Source organism: Anabrus simplex, chromosome 5, assembly GCF_040414725.1.
Source record: "Anabrus simplex isolate iqAnaSimp1 chromosome 5, ASM4041472v1, whole genome shotgun sequence".
In the NCBI taxonomy this organism is placed as follows: domain Eukaryota; kingdom Metazoa; phylum Arthropoda; class Insecta; order Orthoptera; family Tettigoniidae; genus Anabrus; species Anabrus simplex.
Window position 1 is genome coordinate 7882880 of NC_090269.1, and position 21991 is coordinate 7904870.

At 38.4% G+C, this 21991-nt stretch overlaps 1 protein-coding gene across 1 annotated transcript in view; it reads right to left on the bottom strand.

Moving 5' to 3' along the window:
• PMP34 (Peroxisomal Membrane Protein 34) overlaps positions 1 to 21991 on the bottom strand; it is a 110510-nt gene that overhangs the window by 81702 nt on the left and 6817 nt on the right. Inside the window, exon 2 of the mRNA XM_067147887.2 lies at positions 9869 to 9959. Coding sequence (XP_067003988.2) covers positions 9869 to 9931 — 63 coding nt within the window. The 5' untranslated portion in view covers positions 9932 to 9959. The remainder of the gene's footprint in view (positions 1 to 9868; positions 9960 to 21991) is intronic.

Below are 21991 nucleotides of genomic sequence, written 5' to 3' on the forward strand. Positions count from 1 at the left end.
GATGATATAGATGTTGATTCCCATAGGGAATCTGAAATATTTGTCTTGAATGAGCAAATTTATAATACCAATATAAATGGTCCGTTATTGGACATTATAAATTTTCCAGCTAGCTCATTCTTGGTTGCCAGCGTTTCGCCCTCGTGTGCTAGGGTGGGCTCATCAGTTGGTACCTAGCACACCTACCAATACGCTGGCTAGTGCACACCGTGGAGGCCACTGCGTAGGCTAACTGGAGCCACCGGCAGTGCCAATGCACTAAGAGACTTTGTCTCGTCACTAAAAATTGATGCCTGCTTGGCCATCAGATGATATAGATGTTGATTCCCATAGGGAATCTGAAATATTTGTCCTGAATGAGCAAATTTATAATACCAATATAAATGGTCCGTTATTGGACATTATAAATTTTCCAGCTAGCTCATTCTTGGTTGCCAGCGTTTCGCCCTCGTGTGCTAGGGTGGGCTCATCAGTTGGTACCTAGCACACCTACCAATACGCTGGCTAGTGCACACCGTGGAGGCCACTGCGTAGGCTAACTGGAGCCACCGGCAGTGCCTATGCACTAAGAGACTTTGTCTCGTCACTAAAAATTGATGCCTGCTTGGCCATCAGATGATATAGATGTTGATTCCCATAGGGAATCTGAAATATTTGTCCTGAATGGCCTCCACGGTATGCACTAGCCAGCATATTGGTAGGTGTGCTAGGTACCAACTGATGAGCCCACTCTAGCACACGAGGGCGAAACGCTGGCAACCAAGAATGAGCTAGCTGGAAAATTTATAATGTCCAATAACGGACCATTTATATTGGTATTATAAATTTGCTCATTCAGGACAAATATTTCAGATTCCCTATGGGAATCAACATCTATATCATCTGATGGCCAAGCAGGCATCAATTTTTAGTGACGAGACAAAGTCTCTTAGTGCATTGGCACTGCCGGTGGCTCCAGTTAGCCTACGCAGTGGCCTCCACGGTATGCACTAGCCAACGTATTGGTAGGTGTGCTAGGTACCAACTGATGAGCCCACCCTAGCACACGAGGGCGAAACGCTGGCAACCAAGAATGAGCTAGCTGGAAAATTTATAATGTCCAATAACGGACCATTTATATTGGTATTATAAATTTGCTCATTCAGGACAAATATTTCAGATTCCCTATGGGAATCAACATCTATATCATCTGATGGCCAAGCAGGCATCAATTTTTAGTTGACGAGACAAAGTCTCTTAGTGCATTGGCACTGCCGGTGGCTCCAGTTAGCCTACGCAGTGGCCTCCACGGTATGCACTAGCCAGCGTATTGGTAGGTGTGCTAGGTACCAACTGATGAGCCCACCCTAGCACACGAGGGCGAAACGCTGGCAACCAAGAATGAGCTAGCTGGAAAATTTATAATGTCCAATAACGGACCATTTATATTGGTATCTCAAGAATGGTAAGTAACTGAGGCAAATGGTTCGCACATTCTGAATCAACATGTTTCAGTTGTGATATAATGCGCGATGGATACCGAGATATCCGCCTACATTATTTTTCTGTTGATCGGTGTTTCTTTCTTTATTTTGGACTAACTTATCTAGTTTGTCACCCAGCAACACAGATGGCTAATTATATAGCCTGAACATTAATTGCACATCAGTTGGCGTCGAAAATGTAAAATGTCAGTGACAGGAAGCATGACCAACAAATGGCAAATAAGCTAATATGGGAAGGACAGCTGATTCAGAAAGTGATGGAACCAACCAGAGGGAAAAATATCCTGGACATGGTGCTGCTAAAACCAGATGAGCTCTACAGAGAAACTGAAGTAATAGATGGTATTGGTGATGAAATAGTTTTTGTCGTAGTTAAAAATAAATCTAGAAAGGAAGGTCTTAAAAGTAGGGCTATTAGGCAGTACCATATGGCTGATAAAGCAGGCAAAAAGCAGTTTAAAAAAAGTAACTATGAACGGTGGAAAACGGTAAATAAAAATGTAAACAGACTCTGGGGTGGGTTTAAAGCAATTGTTAATGTGAAAACAGGTTTGTACCTTTAACCTTTTAAGTGCTGAGTTACCAGTTGACTGTTTGGTACCTCAGTGCTGAGTTTTTTCATTCGTATGTAAAAAAAATGAATTGTAAGAAGCCTCAATTTTTAACTTATCAGTGGGGTTTATAAATGTAGGTTATTTATACATCTAAATGCAAATGGAAAATCCTACACTTATGTTCAATATTATTTTGAGAGAAAGCAAAATTACACTTACCCCATGCATGCATTATCTATATATATATATATATAAAAAAGAGTCCAAAATAATATTATTTCCTAAAATCTGTAGGCAACTAATGTATGTAACTTCTTAGAAGTATGTAAGTTGATATTTAAAAAATACTTTATAAACATGGAACGTAGTGATAGTTAAAGGTTTTCCACTGGTTGTTTATGATGCCGATTTGTTCAACTATCTGCACCAACTCCACTGGCACAAAAGATTTTAAAAAATCAATGATTTTCAGGTTGTCAACAAACAACTACTTGGCCCTCAGAGCACGTCACAGTTACTTGAAACGAGCTTTTGTTACTCACCGTATTTTTCTTCTTTCATTTAGGAGGCTGTTCCTCTTTCACATAGAATATTTTCGGCACCAAACTCTCCGCTGTGGTTAATAACTGAAAGATTCTGTGATCCAAAATAGCATCTTGCAAGAGTATCTAGATTGTTGTTCCGCCATGTTTGTTTACACCACAGATGAGCTCCACAGACGTCTACATAAAGCTCTGTAAGTTACTTCCCGAAGCTATAATCTCTGATCAATTAGTTCTACATAATGCCCAACAGATGGTAGACCATGTCAGAGATCAAACTGGCACTCAAAAGTGAACTGGGAAACTAAAAAATTTTAAATCCTCGCGCACTATCTATAGGCGGGCATAGCACTCATCGGGTTAAAGGTGGTAAGGAATGGTAAAGACCCACCTTATTATAATAGAGAAATAAAGAGACTAGGAAGGAGGTGCAGATTGGAAAGAAACAGAGTTAGAAATGGCTGTAGAAGTAAGGAGAATATGAAGGAACTTGGTAGAAAATTGAATCTAGCAAAGAAGGCAGCTAAGGATAACATGATTGCAAGCCTAACTGGCAGTCATACAAATTTTAGTGAAAAATGGGTGGGTATGTGTAGGTACTTTAAGGCAGAAACATATTCCAAAGAGGACATACCAGGAATAATTAATGAACAAGTTACAAGATTGTGAGCAACTGCAACATGACCTCGATAATGTTGTGAGATGGACAGCAGGCAATGGTATGATGATAAACGGGGTTAAAAGTCCGGTTGTGAGTTTCACGAATACGAGAAGTCCTCTCAGTTTTAATTACTGCATTGATGGGGTGAAAGTTCCTTTTGGGGATCATTGTAAGTATCTGGCTCTTACTATAAGGAAAGATCTACATTGCGGTAATCACATAAATGGGATTGTAAATAAAGGGTACAGATCTCTGCACATGGTTATGAGGGTGTTTAGGGGTTGTAGTAAGGATGTAAAGGAGAGGGCATATAAGTCTCTGTTTTGGCTCGTTTGATTTTCACCAACCTGTAGTAAACTTAAGTAAAATCAATCTTGATGCCGATGATCTTGATGTGCTGAGCAAGGGACCTAAACATAATTGGGCTAATCCTTCTAACCGTGATAATTTAATTTCCACCATAGCTGAATCTGAATTGGCTTTTAATAGGTTTAGTTACAAGATTAATTTTTCTCAAGTAATAATGTTATTAGAGGAGTTATATATATAAGTAACAGAGTCCTGTAAATATGTAAACAACATAATGAGTGAATAAATACTACTACTACCACCACTACCACCAATAAACATAAAAGAAGAGGTCCGATATGAAGTCAAACACAAGCTATCTTCTATCCTTAATCAACAACAAGCCATTAAACCCAACACAGAGCACATAGCTAAAGTAAACAAACTAAAGAAAAAAGTCAAACACAATGACTTAATGATAACAAAAGCCAACAAAGGGAACACTTGATATAGATGTTGATTCCCATAGGGAACTTAAAATATTTGTCCTGAATGAGTAAGTTTATAATACCAATATAATGGTCCGTTATTGGACATTATAAATAAATAAATAAATAAATAAATAAATAAATAAATAAATAAATAAAGTCCAATAATGGACCATCTATATCATTTGATGGCCAGGCAGGCATCAATTTTTGGAAATGGAACATAGCTCTCATAGTGCATTGGCACTGCTGGTGGCTTCAAGTAGCCTATGCAGTGGCCTCCACAGTATACACTAGCCTTGCGTCTTGGGAGGTGTGCTAAGTCCCAACTGACGAGCCCAACTTAGCACACGAGGGCGAAACGCAGGCAACCAAGAATGAGTTAGCTGGAAAATTTATAATGTCCAATAACGGACCATTATATTGGTAAAGAGATTAATTACATGTAAAAGAGAACACTACCGTAATCATGGACAAAAGTGACTATATTAATAAAGTGCACATGTTTTTTGCAGACAACTTCATAACCTCTAAAAAAGATCCAACTAATAAAATACAAACTGACCTAAAACTATCATTAAGAACGTTTCATTTCTGTTTAATGACCTTGAAAAATCCAAAATGATTATCATGAATCTGAAGCTTCCCACAGCCAAAGCGCTACCCAAGATCCATAAAGCAGACATCCCCATAAGACCCATTATCAATTTCAGAAACAGTTCGACCTATGAGGTATCTCGGTTCATTCACAAATTCCTCAAGTCACACTACCGCTTTCAAGCCAATACATCAGTAAAGAACTGCATAGAATTTTGCAACAAGATTAAACACTTTAACTTATCCGAACAGCACATTCTTCATTCTTTTGATATTACTAACAGGTATGCTAATGTTCCCGTTAACAGCACCGTACAATTGATCAAGAACAATCTTTCCAAATTCAGCAATTTAAGTATAGACGAAGTAGATGAATTTATTCGGATTCAAAGTTTACATTTAACAACAATTTCTTCACTTTCAATAATGTGATTTACTAACAGAGATCTTCCAATGAGTCACCAGCTTCAGGAATCCTTGCGGATATCTACATCGATCATTTAGAGCATTCTCACATCACTGGCAAGATAAATGGCATTCAACACTGGACACACTATGTAGATGATACGTTTGTTATTTTTGACTCCCGCGTTACTAACAGGAACACAGTACTTGAATTTCTCAACTCCAATGACCCACATATAAAATTCACCATAGAGTCAGAAAACAATAATGCCCTTAATTACCTGAACTTAACCATTATGCATAATAGCAACAACACTTTATCCTTCAATACATACAGGAAACCCACCCACACCCATCAATCCTCTGTGCACCCATACATACATGCATACATACATATTGTAATGCGCTGGCAGGGTAGGTAAGTGAATAAATGAGTACAGAACCTGGTAGCGTCCTATTTCTAAGATTTATTAACTAAGCACTACAATTACAGATTTACACACACACAGACAAAAGCCGAGCCTACAACTTACACAAGTGCATGGTTACACACTTACACGGTTCGCGCTCTCTCTCTCTCTTAGCTTCTCATATTCCATCACACTTCCTGTTCAGCTATCAGAGAATTTTTAAAGAATTCCCAAGCTGGCAAATTGTTGCCACTAACTACGAAGGTAATCCCAAAAATAAGGTCTCCTACTTTTTTATAATGCCTTTGCTGGCAGGACCAATGTTTACAGTGCACTATGTCTTCTGGTATAGGCTAGAGCAATTATGTTACTTTCATAGATCTGTCTCTATCTTATCCTTGGCTTTGACAATATGAAAGCGACTGAGGTATGAGCGATGCTAGTAATGCCAATCCTTATGCAGCCAGTCCCTGCTATGAATGGTGTGAAAATGTTGCTCATAGGGTCGATTGGTGTATGCATTTCAGTGGGCTTGGCAGACTGATACGTAATAGCAACTCTGGCTCGGTGAGGAAAGCAACGGGAAACTACCTCAATCCTCATTTCCTGTACGCCTCTTCAGTGATGCCTAGGCCACTATGACAGCTGATGGCAGAGCTGTTGAGGATCCCACCAGCGGCATCGCTGACGGACTGAAGATACATACATATACACATACTTTTTTATATATACATAGACCTATTTATTTCTATAATGGTTTACATCATTTTACAGCTTGAACATTTAGCTAGTTTTCTACATAATCACCTTTTCGCTTGATGTATTTTTGTAGACGCTGTGACAGTTTTTGTATGCCCATGTTATACCAGCTTGCCGCCATGCTGCTCAGGAAGTTGTGAGCGGCGCTTCGGGAAACTTCACGAACTAAAGTGCAGAGATCATCCAGAGTGATCTGCAGATCTTCACACATGATTTGCTCAACCTTCACGACTGTCTCGACAGAACTTGACAGTCTCCTGCTCCTTTGTTCGTTCGTCGTGAATTTCAGTCCGACCGGCTGCAAACTCTCTATACCACTTACGAACATTTTTGAAAGACTATGCACTTTTTACCTTTAACAACACTCACATCCACCCCATAACTAATAAATTCAAAAGACACAATCTAAGAGTAGCTTACAGAACCATACACTTCCATCAATTGGCAATGGATTTCAGTCAGTTCAGTACCTTTTGCGTTCAAAAACCGAATAACTGTGAGTACTTACTATAATCTGTCCCAGGAGGAATTAAATAAAGAACTAAACCTAAACCTAATTCACAAAATAGCTGAGCACAAGGGATACAATAGAAACATGATAAACAATATCATTCACAAAGTAACACATCAACCAAAATCCAAATTAAGTAGAAACCAGAAACCTAAGAAAGACTATGCACATTTTACCTTTAACAACACTCACATCCACTCCATAACTAATAAATTCAAAAGACACAATCTAAGAGTAGCTTACAGAACCATACGTAATAACGCTTCCATTTTACATAACACTAAACCTGTCAACGTAAACAACAAATACACCCACTCAGGAGTATACCGCATAAAATGCAACGATCGTGAAGCCAGCTAGATCGGGCGCACTAGCAGATGTTTTTCTATTCGCTACAACGAACATATCAATGCCACTAAATAAAATCGCTTTTCATCCATAGGGCAACATGTCGAGGAACACAAGCATAAGTTCACTAATATCGAGAATGACATGGAAATCTTAAATATGAATCCCACGGGCCCATTGCTCAATGGAAATTTTTTATATCAACATGGACCAATACACTAATCCCAACCTCAACTTAAATGAAATTACAGATAAAACAATCATTCTCTTCAACACAGCCATTCCCATCCTAAAAGACACATATTAAAAAAGAATCAACAGGCCCACACACAACCCTAAAGACACACTTCTCTCCACCCATCCCCACCACCTCTCAATCTGAACACTACGACAGCCACACAACGTACACGCAACAGTATGCAGCACACTCCCGACTACACTTTTCTTGTTTAATTAGTTTTCAGTAATGTTTTATTATGTAAAATCGCTATTAAGCAGGTTCACCAACAACTGATGATGACCTATTTACGGGTCGAAACCAGTACTATTTTAATGTAAATAATTCCAAACATTTTGTAAAATGAAGTACTGATTAGGTGGAAAACTCAACCTTCATACTTGTGCACTTCGCACTTGGCGGTAACATCCAATGGGAGCTCCATTCTCAACGGCTGCCAAGCCAAGATGAGTGCATCAATGTGGCGTGCACATGTTTATATGTGAGCGCAGGAAACACTTTTCACATTATTGTGACGAACAGCCACACGAACAGAGTTCTGTATTTATAAAAAGTAGGAGACCTTATTTTTGGGATTACCCTTGTATATGAGTTACACGCAACCATTATTATGATAAGCTTCCTAGATAATCATAGTCGTTACAGCATCATTCCTTGATGGTGCCATGCCGTTATTTATCACTGTGTGTCCCAATAAGCAATTTTTTTTAAACCTTCTAAATATCAGTCTGCAGGGTACTAGAGGTTGCATGATGCAATATGAAAGTAAGGGTATATGATGTTTTTCATGGTGATACATCCGTCAAATGAGGTCATTAAGGAGGTTATATTTTTCTTTATTTCATAACAATGTACTACTAAGTATTTACACTAAAGTGAGACAAGCGTTTGCCACTTTCTATTCTAACACTGTCTTGGAAAAAATAAAGTAATTACAGTACTTATTAAATTAGCAACAATAAATTGAATAATTAAATTAATGATCCTCCGCTGCATACGGTTGCATTAATTATGAATATAAACTTCACTTTCGCCGTAACGCACATCTTTGTAATAAGTATTAAACAAAAATCAAACTTATATAGTGTGGTAGGAATTATTTGATAAGATAGCTACATAACCTGAATCTTACCTTTTGCATCCAGGTAACTTCCAGTTTTTTTTATTTTGTACAACAATTTCTGAATTTTGCTACATATTTAATTAATTTAGAATTTCTTTGTATGTGTAGATTTCAGTCCTAATTCTTTTCTTGACCTGAACTTCCACATTATACATAATAACAGTCTAATATTGGACTCTAGTAATACAATTTTAAAAGAATAGCGCTAAACAAACAGAAACACCAGGGAACAGGAATTTTTTAATTTGTTTTATGTCACACCGATACAGATAGCCTAGGTCTTGTGATGACGAAGGGATAGGAAAGACCTAGGAGTGGGAAGGAAGCAGCGATGGCCTGAATGAAGGTACAGTCCCAGCATTTGCCTGGTGTGAAAATGGGAAACCATGGAAAACCATTTTCAGGGCTGCCGACAGTGGGGCTCAAACCCACTATCTCTCGGATGCAAACTCACAGCTGTGTGCCGCTAAACACAGGGCCAACTCGCCTGGTGGGGAACAGGTATACTACCACGATAAATTTCACTACATTGTCAGTAACCTTATTGCCAACGCAATAAAAATGTTACATTTTCCACATAAGAATACCGTAGTTAAAATCTTTGATAGAATAGAAGAAAGCATTTAACTTCTGGTTTCCAAAACTGCAGCCTACGTATCTGGCTGTTTATCTGACAACTGTAGTACAGGCCCTAAGAGTTGTGGTGCCATCATATCAGGCTCAGAGAAAGCTTTCTAACAGTACCCGCATGGTGGGGAGGGCCGAAGTTGACATTTAGACGGTCAAATAGTTGATTTGTCTTGCAACCAGCAAAGAAATTGTTTATTTTGGTTATAAAGTCACTATGAGTGTGTGCATTTTATTTATATTATTTGGTTATTGTATTTAGTTTATTTGTTTATGGACAAACTGACACCAGAATTCTCCGATCAGATAAGCCATTTACTCGCTGCTGTGGTTCCATTCAAAATCAGAGGTTCATGGCATAGCCCCCCCACAGCCTGATGACATGTAATACAAGGATTGACCTATGCAATGATAAATTTATGTTATTCTTGAAGAGTAATGCCACAAATCTGAGAATAAACTTTTATCACCCTCACTTTTTGGATATGAGTGGAGATGTTCACTTCTTTATTCTTCTATCATGATTTTGGGATGATAACAGAGTAACAAAAACCGACAATGCGAGATGATGTTTTCCCTCTTATGATCACAAGAGGAAATAATTCTTTAATTTCTCTTTGATGGTGGTTCAGAAACATCTGATAACATATTGATGTTTTTATATGATAACACGGGTTAAAACTAGCTGCTCTTGGTATTCTTCCATTACAGTAAAGTTGACAACAGACAGAAATGCATTGCGATACAGTTTAAGGTAAGAATCTGCAAACTCAATGTTGTTGGAAACAACATTCATATATAAAATGTTAAACCATAAGGAAACTTGTACTCACTGCAGCCCCAGCCAAGGCATGGACTAGTGTTTTATACGTGAAGAGGCCACTCTTTTCTGCCATTGTTGCTCTTGTTGGATGGGGCACTTCTCTGAAATACAAGAGATTTCTGCAAATCTGCACAACATATCTGTGATTAACATATTATCAGATCTACACTAGTTAGCAGTCTTGACAGTAATCAAGTATATTTTAGTGGTCGGTCTATTCAATACATATATATTTTATTACATACTATGTATCTACACTATTATCATTAAGGGTATGGTACCTGATCATATTTAAAAGAATAAAAAGTTACAGGACAGCAATCGAGAAGGCAGTAACTGATGATGTTCGCGAGTAATTATCTTGCTCAAGTTATGCTATATAATAGAGGTTCGTAATCGTTACATTAGTGTAAGAGTGATCAGAAGTAAATATTTAGATCACCTACTACATTCTTATAAGTAAGATACCTGACATTATATCCGTGGTCTTTGTGAGAAGTGAAGAACTATACACATAACCTAAAACCCTTTGTTGACCCACTCAAAATGGCCACCTCTGTTGATAGAGGTCGGCATCTATCGAATTCAATGAATGAAAAAATCAATGATATTTTTCCTCAACAGACACCAAGTAAGCCAACAAATACAGTAGAAGTCCGTTATAGCGAGAATTCATAACGTCGGAAAATTTACTCGCTATATCGGATTGTCGTTATATCCGATTTTTGTATAAAAGTCGAAAAACCCACCATGCATATTAAAATTGGTATGAAACGGCAATCAGTTTGTTTCTGCAGAGGTTGTCCACACTACGGTTTACTTAATGTTATTTTTCGAAATCCGATACTACGTGAAAGTGTATGTTTAATTTCATTCTGAAAAAAAATAGAGTACCGTATTTCTCCGAATCCAAGATGAACCCCACTTTTTCCTTCAAAAAATTTAAATCACACTCAAAAAGTACTTTGTAAAATCATATGAATGCCTTTGTTGTACAATAGACCTACGCATTTTTAGACGCCGAACACTGACTTTCGTCATGCCTATTTTTTGCGGCTGCACAATTATTCTTTATTTCCGCGGGTTTAAGGTCCATTAACTTAAAACTGGCATCATAATACCAAAGAGAACCCGTTGAAAATTTGCCGGCAGTACCTATTCCATGCGTCTGTACATTACGACGATCCATCAGGAAATTATTCTTGCTGTCTATGAAACTGTTACTTTTACTCAGCGTCAGATGTAACAGGCTACCGCTACACGCACGTCTCGCTTGCCGGGTTCGGCCAACTGCAGCGGCTAGCGATGTATAGGCCTAATCGCGGACGTTGAAAGTCAACGAACGAGTTTATTGCGCCACGGTACGGCCATTCCGCTCTTTGTCTTCACGCTAACGCCAAATATTGGCTTTAGTTAGGCCTATGCCGAAAATATTCCTGCTGTCTATAAGACTTAATTTTGCTAAGCGTCAAGTACAATAGACGCGTTATAACTCTGCCACTGAGTAGCCATGACCTTTCTAAGAATTCGAAGGCTCGCATGTTTTAATGCCATTCTGCAGATTTGAGAAAAGTTTTCGTAAAGGCTAATAGAACGCCATACTCTCTTCACTATTTCCTGAGGTCCTGTGTGTAACTTCACTGGCGAGGTAGGCTATAGTAAGGAGGCGGTCGTTTATTGTCAACGAGTTTTGTGCGCGTGTGAAAAGAAGTACCGTAGCGTGGTTACCGCGGTAGTTGCCAGTGGTATCCAGTAACTTACTGTTAGGCCGCGAATGCAAGACAACATGAGATTCTGAGAAAAGAGTCTTGGATTCGGAGAAATATGGTATCACTCCAGAGGTTTCTGTGGCAAACACTTAGTTCTCTTCTTCAAACGGTGTCACCTAACCTAACCGTATATGTATCATGAAAACATATTTCAAACGCAAGTAGAGAAATGATAACCTCCTCGCGAAAAATTTACATTTAAATAGCCTTTCCGAAATTTAACTAGATGCGAGAAAATATGAAATATCCTCTGAAATCAGTGATGTACTCTGCCATATCTTGAGGTGTATCACATTCTTACTTAATTTCCGTATATAACATTAAAATTAAGACATCGTTTAATTCAGTCTTTATTTTTAACGAGTTAACAATTGCTATCGGCCACGTTATTTACGCATTTATTACGAAACGTGTTATCCTCTTTCATTTCGAATTTTCTTTAAAGAACAGCAGTCGACGGGTATTAGGTACCGGGTACTAATCAACTCCAACATCGCCTTTGAATGTCGACGAGAGAACTCGCAAATGCACAAAGTGAGAAAACTATACCGTACGATACCGAAGAAGATCGATCGCATTTTGTCGCAAACGTTTCAGTTTTCTTATTCAAACAGCGGCACCTATCCTAACTTAACCGTACTATACGTATGATGAAAACACACTTCAAGCGCCAGTAGAGAAATAATAACCTTCTTGATATACATTTTCATTATAGCCGTTCCGTAATTTAACCAGACGCGATAAAATATAAACTAACCTCCGAAATCCAAATTAAGCACTCTGCCATATCTCGAGGTGTATCCCTTTCTTACTTAATTGAGTATTTAGCCTCAAAATTAAGCGGTCGTTTAGTCAGCCTTAATTTTTAACGAGTTAACAACCGTTTACTTACCGGTACGCATTTTGTTACGAGAATATGTTCTCTTTCATTTCGAAATTTCTTTACGGAACAGCAGTCGACGGGTATTACTATTCGACTACGACATCGCCTTCGAATGTCGACGAGAGAACACTCTAGTCCACATAGCGAGGAAACGATGCCGACGGTAATCGATCGTATGCAATATCATCGCTGGGGTGCATAAATATCGCTTGCGGAAAAAATCGCACGCGCTTAATAGCTCGTAATAACGGATGCGTCAGTGATAGCGCTGTCGCTGTAACCGAAGGACGATACACAGTTTAATATAGGAATTTTGAAGGGACAGAAAAAAGTCTTCGCTATATCGAAGTTCTCGTTATATGTCGTACTCGCTATAGCGGACTTCTACTGTAATAACAACACCGTAAATAACCCTCCACGTCCTAACAGTGCATCAGGTAACCAAATGACAACTGTCACAAGTAGGCCTAGTAATGAACGTAATTCAAGGTTAAGCTATTCTGCTGCAATACAGTCGTACCCCTCCAAAGAACAAGCTATTGTAATCGAATCTCATGATGGGATCAGTATCAAGGATTATGTGCTAGCTATAGGGAAACTTACAACCCCTAGCAACATTCGGTTTGCTTTACGTATATCGAACGGAAGGATATGCATCTTTCTTTCTATTAAGAAAACTGTTGAAGATCTGATATTGACAAACCCTAAGATCTTATTAAACAATGTATCACTGGAAATACGACCCCTTGTAACAAAAAACAAGCGTATTATATTATCCAACGTCTGTCCTGTGATCCCAAACTATGTTATTGAAGAGGAATTGTTAAAACTCGGTGTGAAAATCATGTCTAGGATTACCCCAATCAGAGCAGGTTTGTCAATTCCAGGATTCTCCCACATTTTAAGCTTTTGAAGACAAATGTACTGTCCTCTTCAAATTTGGCCTACGATAAGTATTTGTGCCTGCGAGTGTAAGATTATTATTCCATTAGCACGGGCGATATTCTTCAGCCCTGTGTTACAGAGACGGTCTCACTTGTACAGAACCGGTCTTGTTGGCGAGGGGAGCGATGTATTGATTTTTTTATTGAGCTGTTAGCTGTCTCCACGTGACCTACTGAGAGGAACCAAGGTCGCCTCGATATGAATCGCGCATGTCAAGTCTCAGACGGAAGTACTTTCGAGAATTGAAACGCTAGACGTCGGCCAATTACAGACAATTATAGTGACGCAACCCTTGTGCTGAATATGCTTAAATACCCGAGTTTCTAGAAGAAACGCTCTCCCCTGCTGTGTACTCCGACGTGCTATTTTGCTGTTACTCCAATGCTGTTCTTACATTCACGATGCAGACGCTTCTTGGATTAATTATTCGGCAGTACAATCAGTCACCCTTCATTAATATTTGGATCTACGAGTTTGGCAGATTTTCATAAATGAAGTTACGTATTTTTCATCTTTAAAATTCATCACGTGTGTGAACGGAAAACATCCTAAAATTATTTGTTTCAGCTTCTACTGTAAGAGAAGAAGGAAGAGAATCGCCACGTGTTGGATCGAGTATTTCAAGACGTTGCTACACTGTGAAGAGGAAGCCTACCACAATTCTACTTTGAACATCACGGCTACAATGGTGTGCTAAAATGTAGGCGATCTCTGACATGGGGAGATAGCGACCGAGGGCGGATAACATACCACATGTTCCAGATCATCGGCAGAGATCCAGTTTCATCATTCATTTAACCCTCTACTGCATACTGTTGCCTTTAGGCAACAAATAACTTTTCACCTGTATAAATGGATAAATATTGTAGACAGAGGTAGTTTTACGGCACACCTAGAACTGTACAATCAATTAAACACATATCCCAGTGATGCCTTGTTTTTTTTTTACATAACATAAGTCAAAACAGCCCTACAACCAAAGGTACTCCAACCACCGTTTATTTTACGTGGGCCCTCCCCATCACATTACCACAGGCTTCAGGAGTACCTCTGCCTCAACCTCAAAGACATTACCGACCTACGGTTCTGCAAGTTGTACTTGCGCCTTGCAGTACGTACCCATCTAATACACTGAACGTATGTTGAACATTAAAGCTTGAAATTTTCTTCACCAAACGAAAACGAAAAATAATTCATGCACTAGAGGGTTAAGTACTATTTCCTAATGTTTATCTGTTCATCTTTGTAGAAATAATGCTTACTTATTCGTTAGTGGTAATATTTCTTCTAGTCTTGCAGTAGTTTTGAATATTTTCATCCTTCTTTCAAATGGGATATGGTAGTATTGTCATTTGTGTGTGAATGATTATTGGTCTCTATTAGAATAGCTAGAACGAGTGTGTCTTCTACGATTATTCTAGCTGTCCCATTTAATAGTCTAGTGTGATTTAAACATCATTGTCCCCACCGATAATTAATAATTCAATTTCAAAATATTTTTTTTTTTAGGAAGTCGTGTGGGACAGATTTACGGCATGTTTTGTTACGCCGGATTCTATCTTCCTGTATGATTTAAGGCGTTTTAGTGTCATCTGGCGCATTGTCGAATCCTAGTTTGCGCGAATTCGAGATCTAGCACATTTAATAATAATAATACTCATCTCAGGTTAAATAAATGAATAAGGGTCATGAGTTTAAATATTGCTTGGTCTTGTGTGTAAGATGTTAATGTGTGCTCAATTAGGATGAATATGAACCTGGAATATGGCAAAATCTCGACGGATCATTTATTGTATTTTATTGACTTGAGAATGGATCATTTCCTGTGTGTTATTGACTTGTGAATCCATTTATTGAGCCTTATTTGGAGAATACGTGTTGTTGGACGTAATTTCTTCAAGTGGAGCACGTGTTAATTGATAGACGTGGAGTTGAGTAATAATAATGTCGTGACTCATGAACCATGAAAGCGAATGCTAATATTTGACCTATACTATGTGCATTTCTGTAGACAATTTTTTTCAGATATCAACCGCCGATGTTATCATGACCAACGTTGTAAATTTCATCTTCTTTAACTAAGTGATCACCCAGACTTCATCATATTTCTGAGGGACATAAATAACATTTTCTTTACCCGATACCGTCATCGAGAAATATCAAATATTTCAGATAAAAATCAAAGATACTAATGTTTATCTGTTCATCTTTGTAGAAATAATGCTTACTTATTCGTTAGTGGTAATATTTCTTCTAGTCTTGCAGTAGTTTTGAATATTTTCATCCTTCTTTCACATGGGATATGGTAGTATTGTCATTTGTGTGTGAAAGATTATTGGTCTCTATTAGAATAGCTAGAACGAGTTGTAAATAATGTAAATAATATTCGTGTGCCTTAGTGTGAATGCTGTGTGTGTGATTGATAATTATTTCAGTGAACTGTGATATTTTCTTTGAGTATGCTTTTGACCCGGCCACGTGTTCGTTACGTTGAGTCCTGGTTATCAGCATCGTTGTTTGTGTTGATCTAACTTTTTGAGAATTAAACCTTTAGTGAATATTATTTTGAATTTAAGTAAAGAAAGGTTCAGAGTATCATATAGTAATGAATAAGAAAGAATTATTTCAGTGGACGAGGTTCACCATTTCTTTTTGTAAAGCCTATGACGTTAAGAATTTTCTTAGAAATGTCAGATACTAAAGATTGACATCACGTATGTCTGATGAAATAGAGAAAGTTTCAGAGTAATAATTATTGTACAAACACAATTGTGTGAAATTAAGTCCAATGGAGACATTTCTGAGTAATACTTCGATAAGATTTTGGTTTCATTACTTTATCAATTTAATTGAGGTAACATTTAATCCAGTACCTACATTAAAGAAGGAAAGCTTTATTTTGAGATAGCAAAGGTAGACATAAATAGGTCTGATATTTCGATGTCCAAGATAAATATGAATCAGACAGTTTTTCACTTTCTTTCAACTTGTAAATAATAATGACTTTATTGAGAGGAGGTCCTCCCCATGAAAAATGTTATTTTTGTTGTTGTTTCATTGAGCCAGAAGTAGGCTAATATCCATCTGTATATTTACAGAATTAATGTCGTCAAGGATATTGGAGAAATTAATCGCAGTGTTAAAAGAACTGGCAGAGAAGAGAAAATAATTAACCATCAAGATTTGTTTAATTTAATTTGTTATTGTTGAGTGCTAGTTTGTAATAAATGTCAAAAACCTGTTGTTTGATATTTTTTGTATTATTGTCGCCAGTCCTTGTCTCTTTCCCTGCCTTCAAAAATAAGCAAAACCAGACAACGAACGGTCCACCCTTGGGACTCTCGTTCTCCGGCTGAGCAAGCCCGGTAAGAAAGGGGCAGTACATTCAAAATGAAGACTTTGATAAACTCCCCGAATCCCTTAATCTCAAATACAATGGTACAAACTACTGGATTTACCTATCATCCGACTCACCCACTTGTTTTCTTTGCCATACCAAAGGACATCTGGCCAAAGATTGTCCTAACAACCTATCACTTCCAAAGGATGAATCCTCTTCGAATCATTTTCCTCAGCTCCAAGAGATTTCACAAAAGTCAGAGGTCAAAAACCTCAAAACAGACATCGGTACTTAGAGCTCTCTCCCAAAAGATAGGCCTATTCAAGAAGCCACTTCACTGACCAACTCTGACTTAGCACTTAGCCAAGTCTGTAATGATCCTCCCTCCTCCAGAATTCAAATTGAGAGAGAAATTGCAGCACCTATGGAAACACACGCCACCCCTACAACAGTGAATTTTCCTGGATGTAAAAGGCCAATTTCACTAGCTAGTAGTAAAACAACTAATCCAAATCCTCCTGATAGCAACAAATCCATACTGACCTCTCCTGAACAAATCGAAAACCATAAGACAAATCACACTTCCAAGAAACCCACGACAGACACGCAAAAATCAATAAGTGATATGCTCCTGCCAGTTAAACAAGTTCTGGAAGCCGACCCATCACTATTCCCCCTCAGCTACCTACAGCTCCAATCCTTCTTTGAAAATACAGTTGGTGCCAAGGACATATCAGCAATTGCTTCAAACTACACACAAGACATAGAAGGTCTTGCTAAAGCCCTTCAAAAACTCTATCCTTACTATACCGATAAAAGCATAAAAAACAAAAGCACTCGAATAGTAAAAAAACTACTGAATTCTGCCAGTCAAAGTGAAAACCCAACGCATATCAATGTAACGCCAGACTATTCCAGTAAAATTAAAATGTTAATGGTCTACCTTTTCAATACCATGAATGTTTATTGATGTGAATATATGTCACATAACGTCTAGAGAAGGTTGGTACTAGTTTCAACCTCAGATTGTGAGGTCATCCTCAGCCATTACATGTAAGCCATGATTGGTACATTATAAAAAATAACTGAAGCAAAAACATCAAAAATATAAGAAGAGAGCACTTTAAACTCTTAAATTTTTGGTGTCATTTATGAATATACTGCATTAAAAGACTGTCCACCCATTCATTATTTACTGGGTTCTTATATGAGTATAACTACATTAATCAGCTGATTAAAGAGATGTTTAACCATTTGTAAAATACCAAAGATTAACATTAAAGTACAATACATCTAAAAATATGATCAAACACTTTAAAAATCTTGAGGCTTCTCTTTTATCCATAATTGACAGTGAAACATTGTTCTTATATTCATTGCTTTCCAGTTCTTATGTAGTAAATTTGGTCAGCTGATTAGCATGGTAGCAAGGATGTGGTATGTGTTAATACAAGTTGGGTTTTCTGAGGAGTGTAGAATAAGATTTTTTACATACTTATTGGCTGGCTGAGCAGGACATCTACAAAATACGTCAATGGACAGGAGGTCCGGTGAAAACTTAGTATTGTCAAATGGATCAAGTATGTAGTAAATGTCTTGATGAGAAGTAGAATAAAACTGAAAAGGGTAATATACTTAAGGATACAAAAGAAGAAAGAAAAGTAGAGAATGGAAACTGTATGAGACTCGCCCCCTGATTCACAGCATCTAATATGTCTGTAAAATAGTAAAAAACAATGTGCTTACAGTGAATTTTCTTTTATTGAATCCAGAGGACATTTAAATTATTTTTGAATTGCTCAGCATTTAATAATATTGTATAATGAAATTTAATGATGTCACTTAATAATTTATGTACATAATTCCTGGAAAGTAAAAGAAGAAATGCAAAATCTTGTACTCAATTCCTGATAAGTGTAATTAATGATCCCTGATCCTGCTGCAAAATTTATTCCAAAATACTTCCAAGGCTATTTAAACAACTTAAATTTAATATTGGTTTGAATGATATTGAAGCATCCTGACACATTGAGAATCTCACAGATAAACTTTTATCACCCCTCCCAAACAATTACTTACAAACTACTTGTGGACTGTGACAGTCTAGAAGAAATATTTCTAAATGTAGAAGACATTCTTAAACTCTCCTGTGGTTTTTGATTGCAGGTGTGGTGGTAGTGCTTATTATTACTTGCAAGAGGAGGTTCAACTATAGTCTGTGTCAAATGAAAAGCTGCTTTTGTTGCAGCCGTTTTTATGAAAAGTAAACCTATTTTGGCCCAGTTCGAGTGATATTTTACGTAGTGACATTTTCTGCGGGGAGTGGCGCATCGAGTAAATGGAACATGACATCGTAGCAGCTGCATGGTTGGACAATTCTGAGTAGCATTTCAAGGCCAGAATGCCAGTCTGTCTCAAATGGGAAGCATGGCCCAATACTTGGAGAGAAGATGATCATGATGACGATGATGATAATAATAACTAGCGGCTTTTGCATAGTCCTAATGGGCTTATTTGCAAATATATATATATAATTAGTGGCCTGTGATAGCAAATTATAAAACATATAAAGATTCTCTTACTGCTTTCTTAGGAACAGTAGAATGCTCTTCTATGAATTTGACATTTACTTTAAATTGTGCTTGAGACATTTAAAAATTCAGTAGGTTTACTCTCATACTCAGAATGTTTTGTCTGGAAGTGTCTTGTAAATTTTACAGGTTTCAAAGTATCATTCGCTATGATATCCAAGCAAAACACACACAGTGGCTATTTGTGGTGGTGGTTATTACTGTTTAAAGAGCAAGTTCAACTAGGCAACCATCCTCCATTAAAACTGAGAGAAGACAAAAAAAATCTGAAGGGGTTCAAAAAATGAAGGCTTCAGCCAAAGAAAGACAAGGGCCACAAAGGGCATGAAAATGGAAGACTCCCTAGGCCTCGAGTGCTCTAATACTGTCGGGGTTGGAAAAAAAAAACAAGAGTTGACCAAGGGAGGTTGGATACAATAGGGAAAAGTGAGCCTGGCACAAATAAATGGAAGCAATGCCAGGACTCAGCTAAAGGCCCCATGGTCACCAATCCATACTCCCAAGTTAAGAGCCCCCAAGGCCCCCTTTAGTCCCCTCTTACAGCAGGCAGGGGATATCGTGGATGTATTCTACCAGCCCCACCCACAGGGGGTTGGCCATTCCTGGTTATTCACCAGAATGTTAGTGACCACCCAATTTTAGATAATTGTCTTGATATTTACCACTGTTATGTTTGTCAAATAATTAACCTTAGTGGTGAGAGCTACAAAAGATATGAAAGGTTAACATACAACCAAGTTCCCATCCTGTTCTTTATTAGGTATTTTCCTGGGAGAACGGGTACTTGACGAAACACTTTCACAGGACAACTTTTTACTACCGTGAATAAGCCACTTGTCCTTGATTTTGACGATACATTTACCAGTAAAAGGTTAACCACCCCTACTCAGAACACGCAGAAATCTAGCACAGTGCACAGTTCACTGTCTGACTACATACAGGCTGAGAAAGAAGTATCTATTCTTGTAGCGTAGCGAGGTAGTGTCAAGTAGCTTATTCTCATTAAGCTACAATGGGTGAAGTTGGCACCACGGGTGATGGGTTTCGATCTTATGCTGTGGTCAAAGATGTGAGACAGCACCTAATGGTCTAATTGCCAGGTTTCTCGTCAGCACTTGTGAAATTCTAAGGCAGTGTGTTTCAATGGAAGTTTTGAATAGGAGTGGCAGGGCTGCCTGACAGGCTTACTGTACTGAGAATCTGAGGATACCAATAACTGTTCAAAAATGAGAAAGTTTGTATTGTCATACGAACATCTGATCTTAGACATGCCCTCCTAGAGTACTCGCCTCAATCCACACTTTAAGGATCACTGTGTGTGTATGTGTGTGCGTGTATTAACTAACACTGGTTTAAGTTATTTACCGAGGTCGATCAAGTATAAACAGGTTTTTTGTTTCTGAACATCAACAGTTGGTAGGAATGGCCCTGCGCTTCTGCTATGCTTATGCAGGACCGGCTGTTTCGTAAGTAACGTAACAGGTGCACCCCTCCACTGCGTAACGCATAATTATAACATTTCTTGCTCGTGAAGGAGTTACAGCGGCGGAAATTTGCCTGAGATTGACTGCACACGCGTGTGTTTGCCTGGCATAAAAAGTTCAAGGAAGGACGAGAACGTGTGGAAAATCAGCAACACGATCGCTGTCCTCAGACCAGCATTACAGACGAAAACATTCACTCGGTTAAAGACATTACTGACGATCGACGGGCGCGAGTATCAGAAATTGCAGAACAACTCGGAAGCAGTTATGGAAGCTGTCAAGCAATCGTCACAAATAACCTACAGTTCCATAAAGTGTGTTCCAGATGGGTTCTTCGCCTTTTGACCGAAAACATAAAGTTTGGAGGTCTGTCAGAGGCTTACAGCAAGGTTTGCACAAGAAAATGATGCATTTTTGAGTCGGATCATCACCTGTGATGAAACATGGGTCCACCACTACACTCCCGAATCCAAACAAGGCAGTAAGGAGTGGCGGAGGAAAGGGGAGGCAGCACCAGTGAAAGCCAGGCAAGATTCTTGCAACCGTTTTTTTTGACCGGCAAGACATTTTGCTGACTGAATGTTTGCATGAGCGATGCACAATCTGCTCCTTACTACTGCGAGCTGTTGAACAAGGCGACGGTTACATATCGCTGCAAAAGACGAGACCAACCGATTCGACCCAGTGTGCTAAGTTGGATTCGTCAGTTGGTAAATAGCACACCTACCAAAATGCATGGCTAGTGCATACTGTGAAAATGCTGGCAACCAGGAATGAGTTTGCTGGAAAATTTATAATGTCCAACAATGGACCATTATATTGGTTTTGTAAATTTACTCATTCGAGACAAACATTTCAGGTTCCCCATGGGAATCAACATCTATATCATCGGATGGCCAGGCAGGCATCAATTTTTGGTAATGAGAAAGTCTTTCATAGTGCACTGGCACTGCCGGTGGCTCCAAGTAGCCTATGCAGTGGCCTCCATGGTAAGCACTAGCCATGCGTCTTGGTAAGTGTGCTATTTGCCAACTCATGAACCCAACTTAGGACACTGGGGCAAAACGCTGGCAACCAGGAATGAGTTAGCTGGAAAATTTATAATGTCCAATAATGGACCA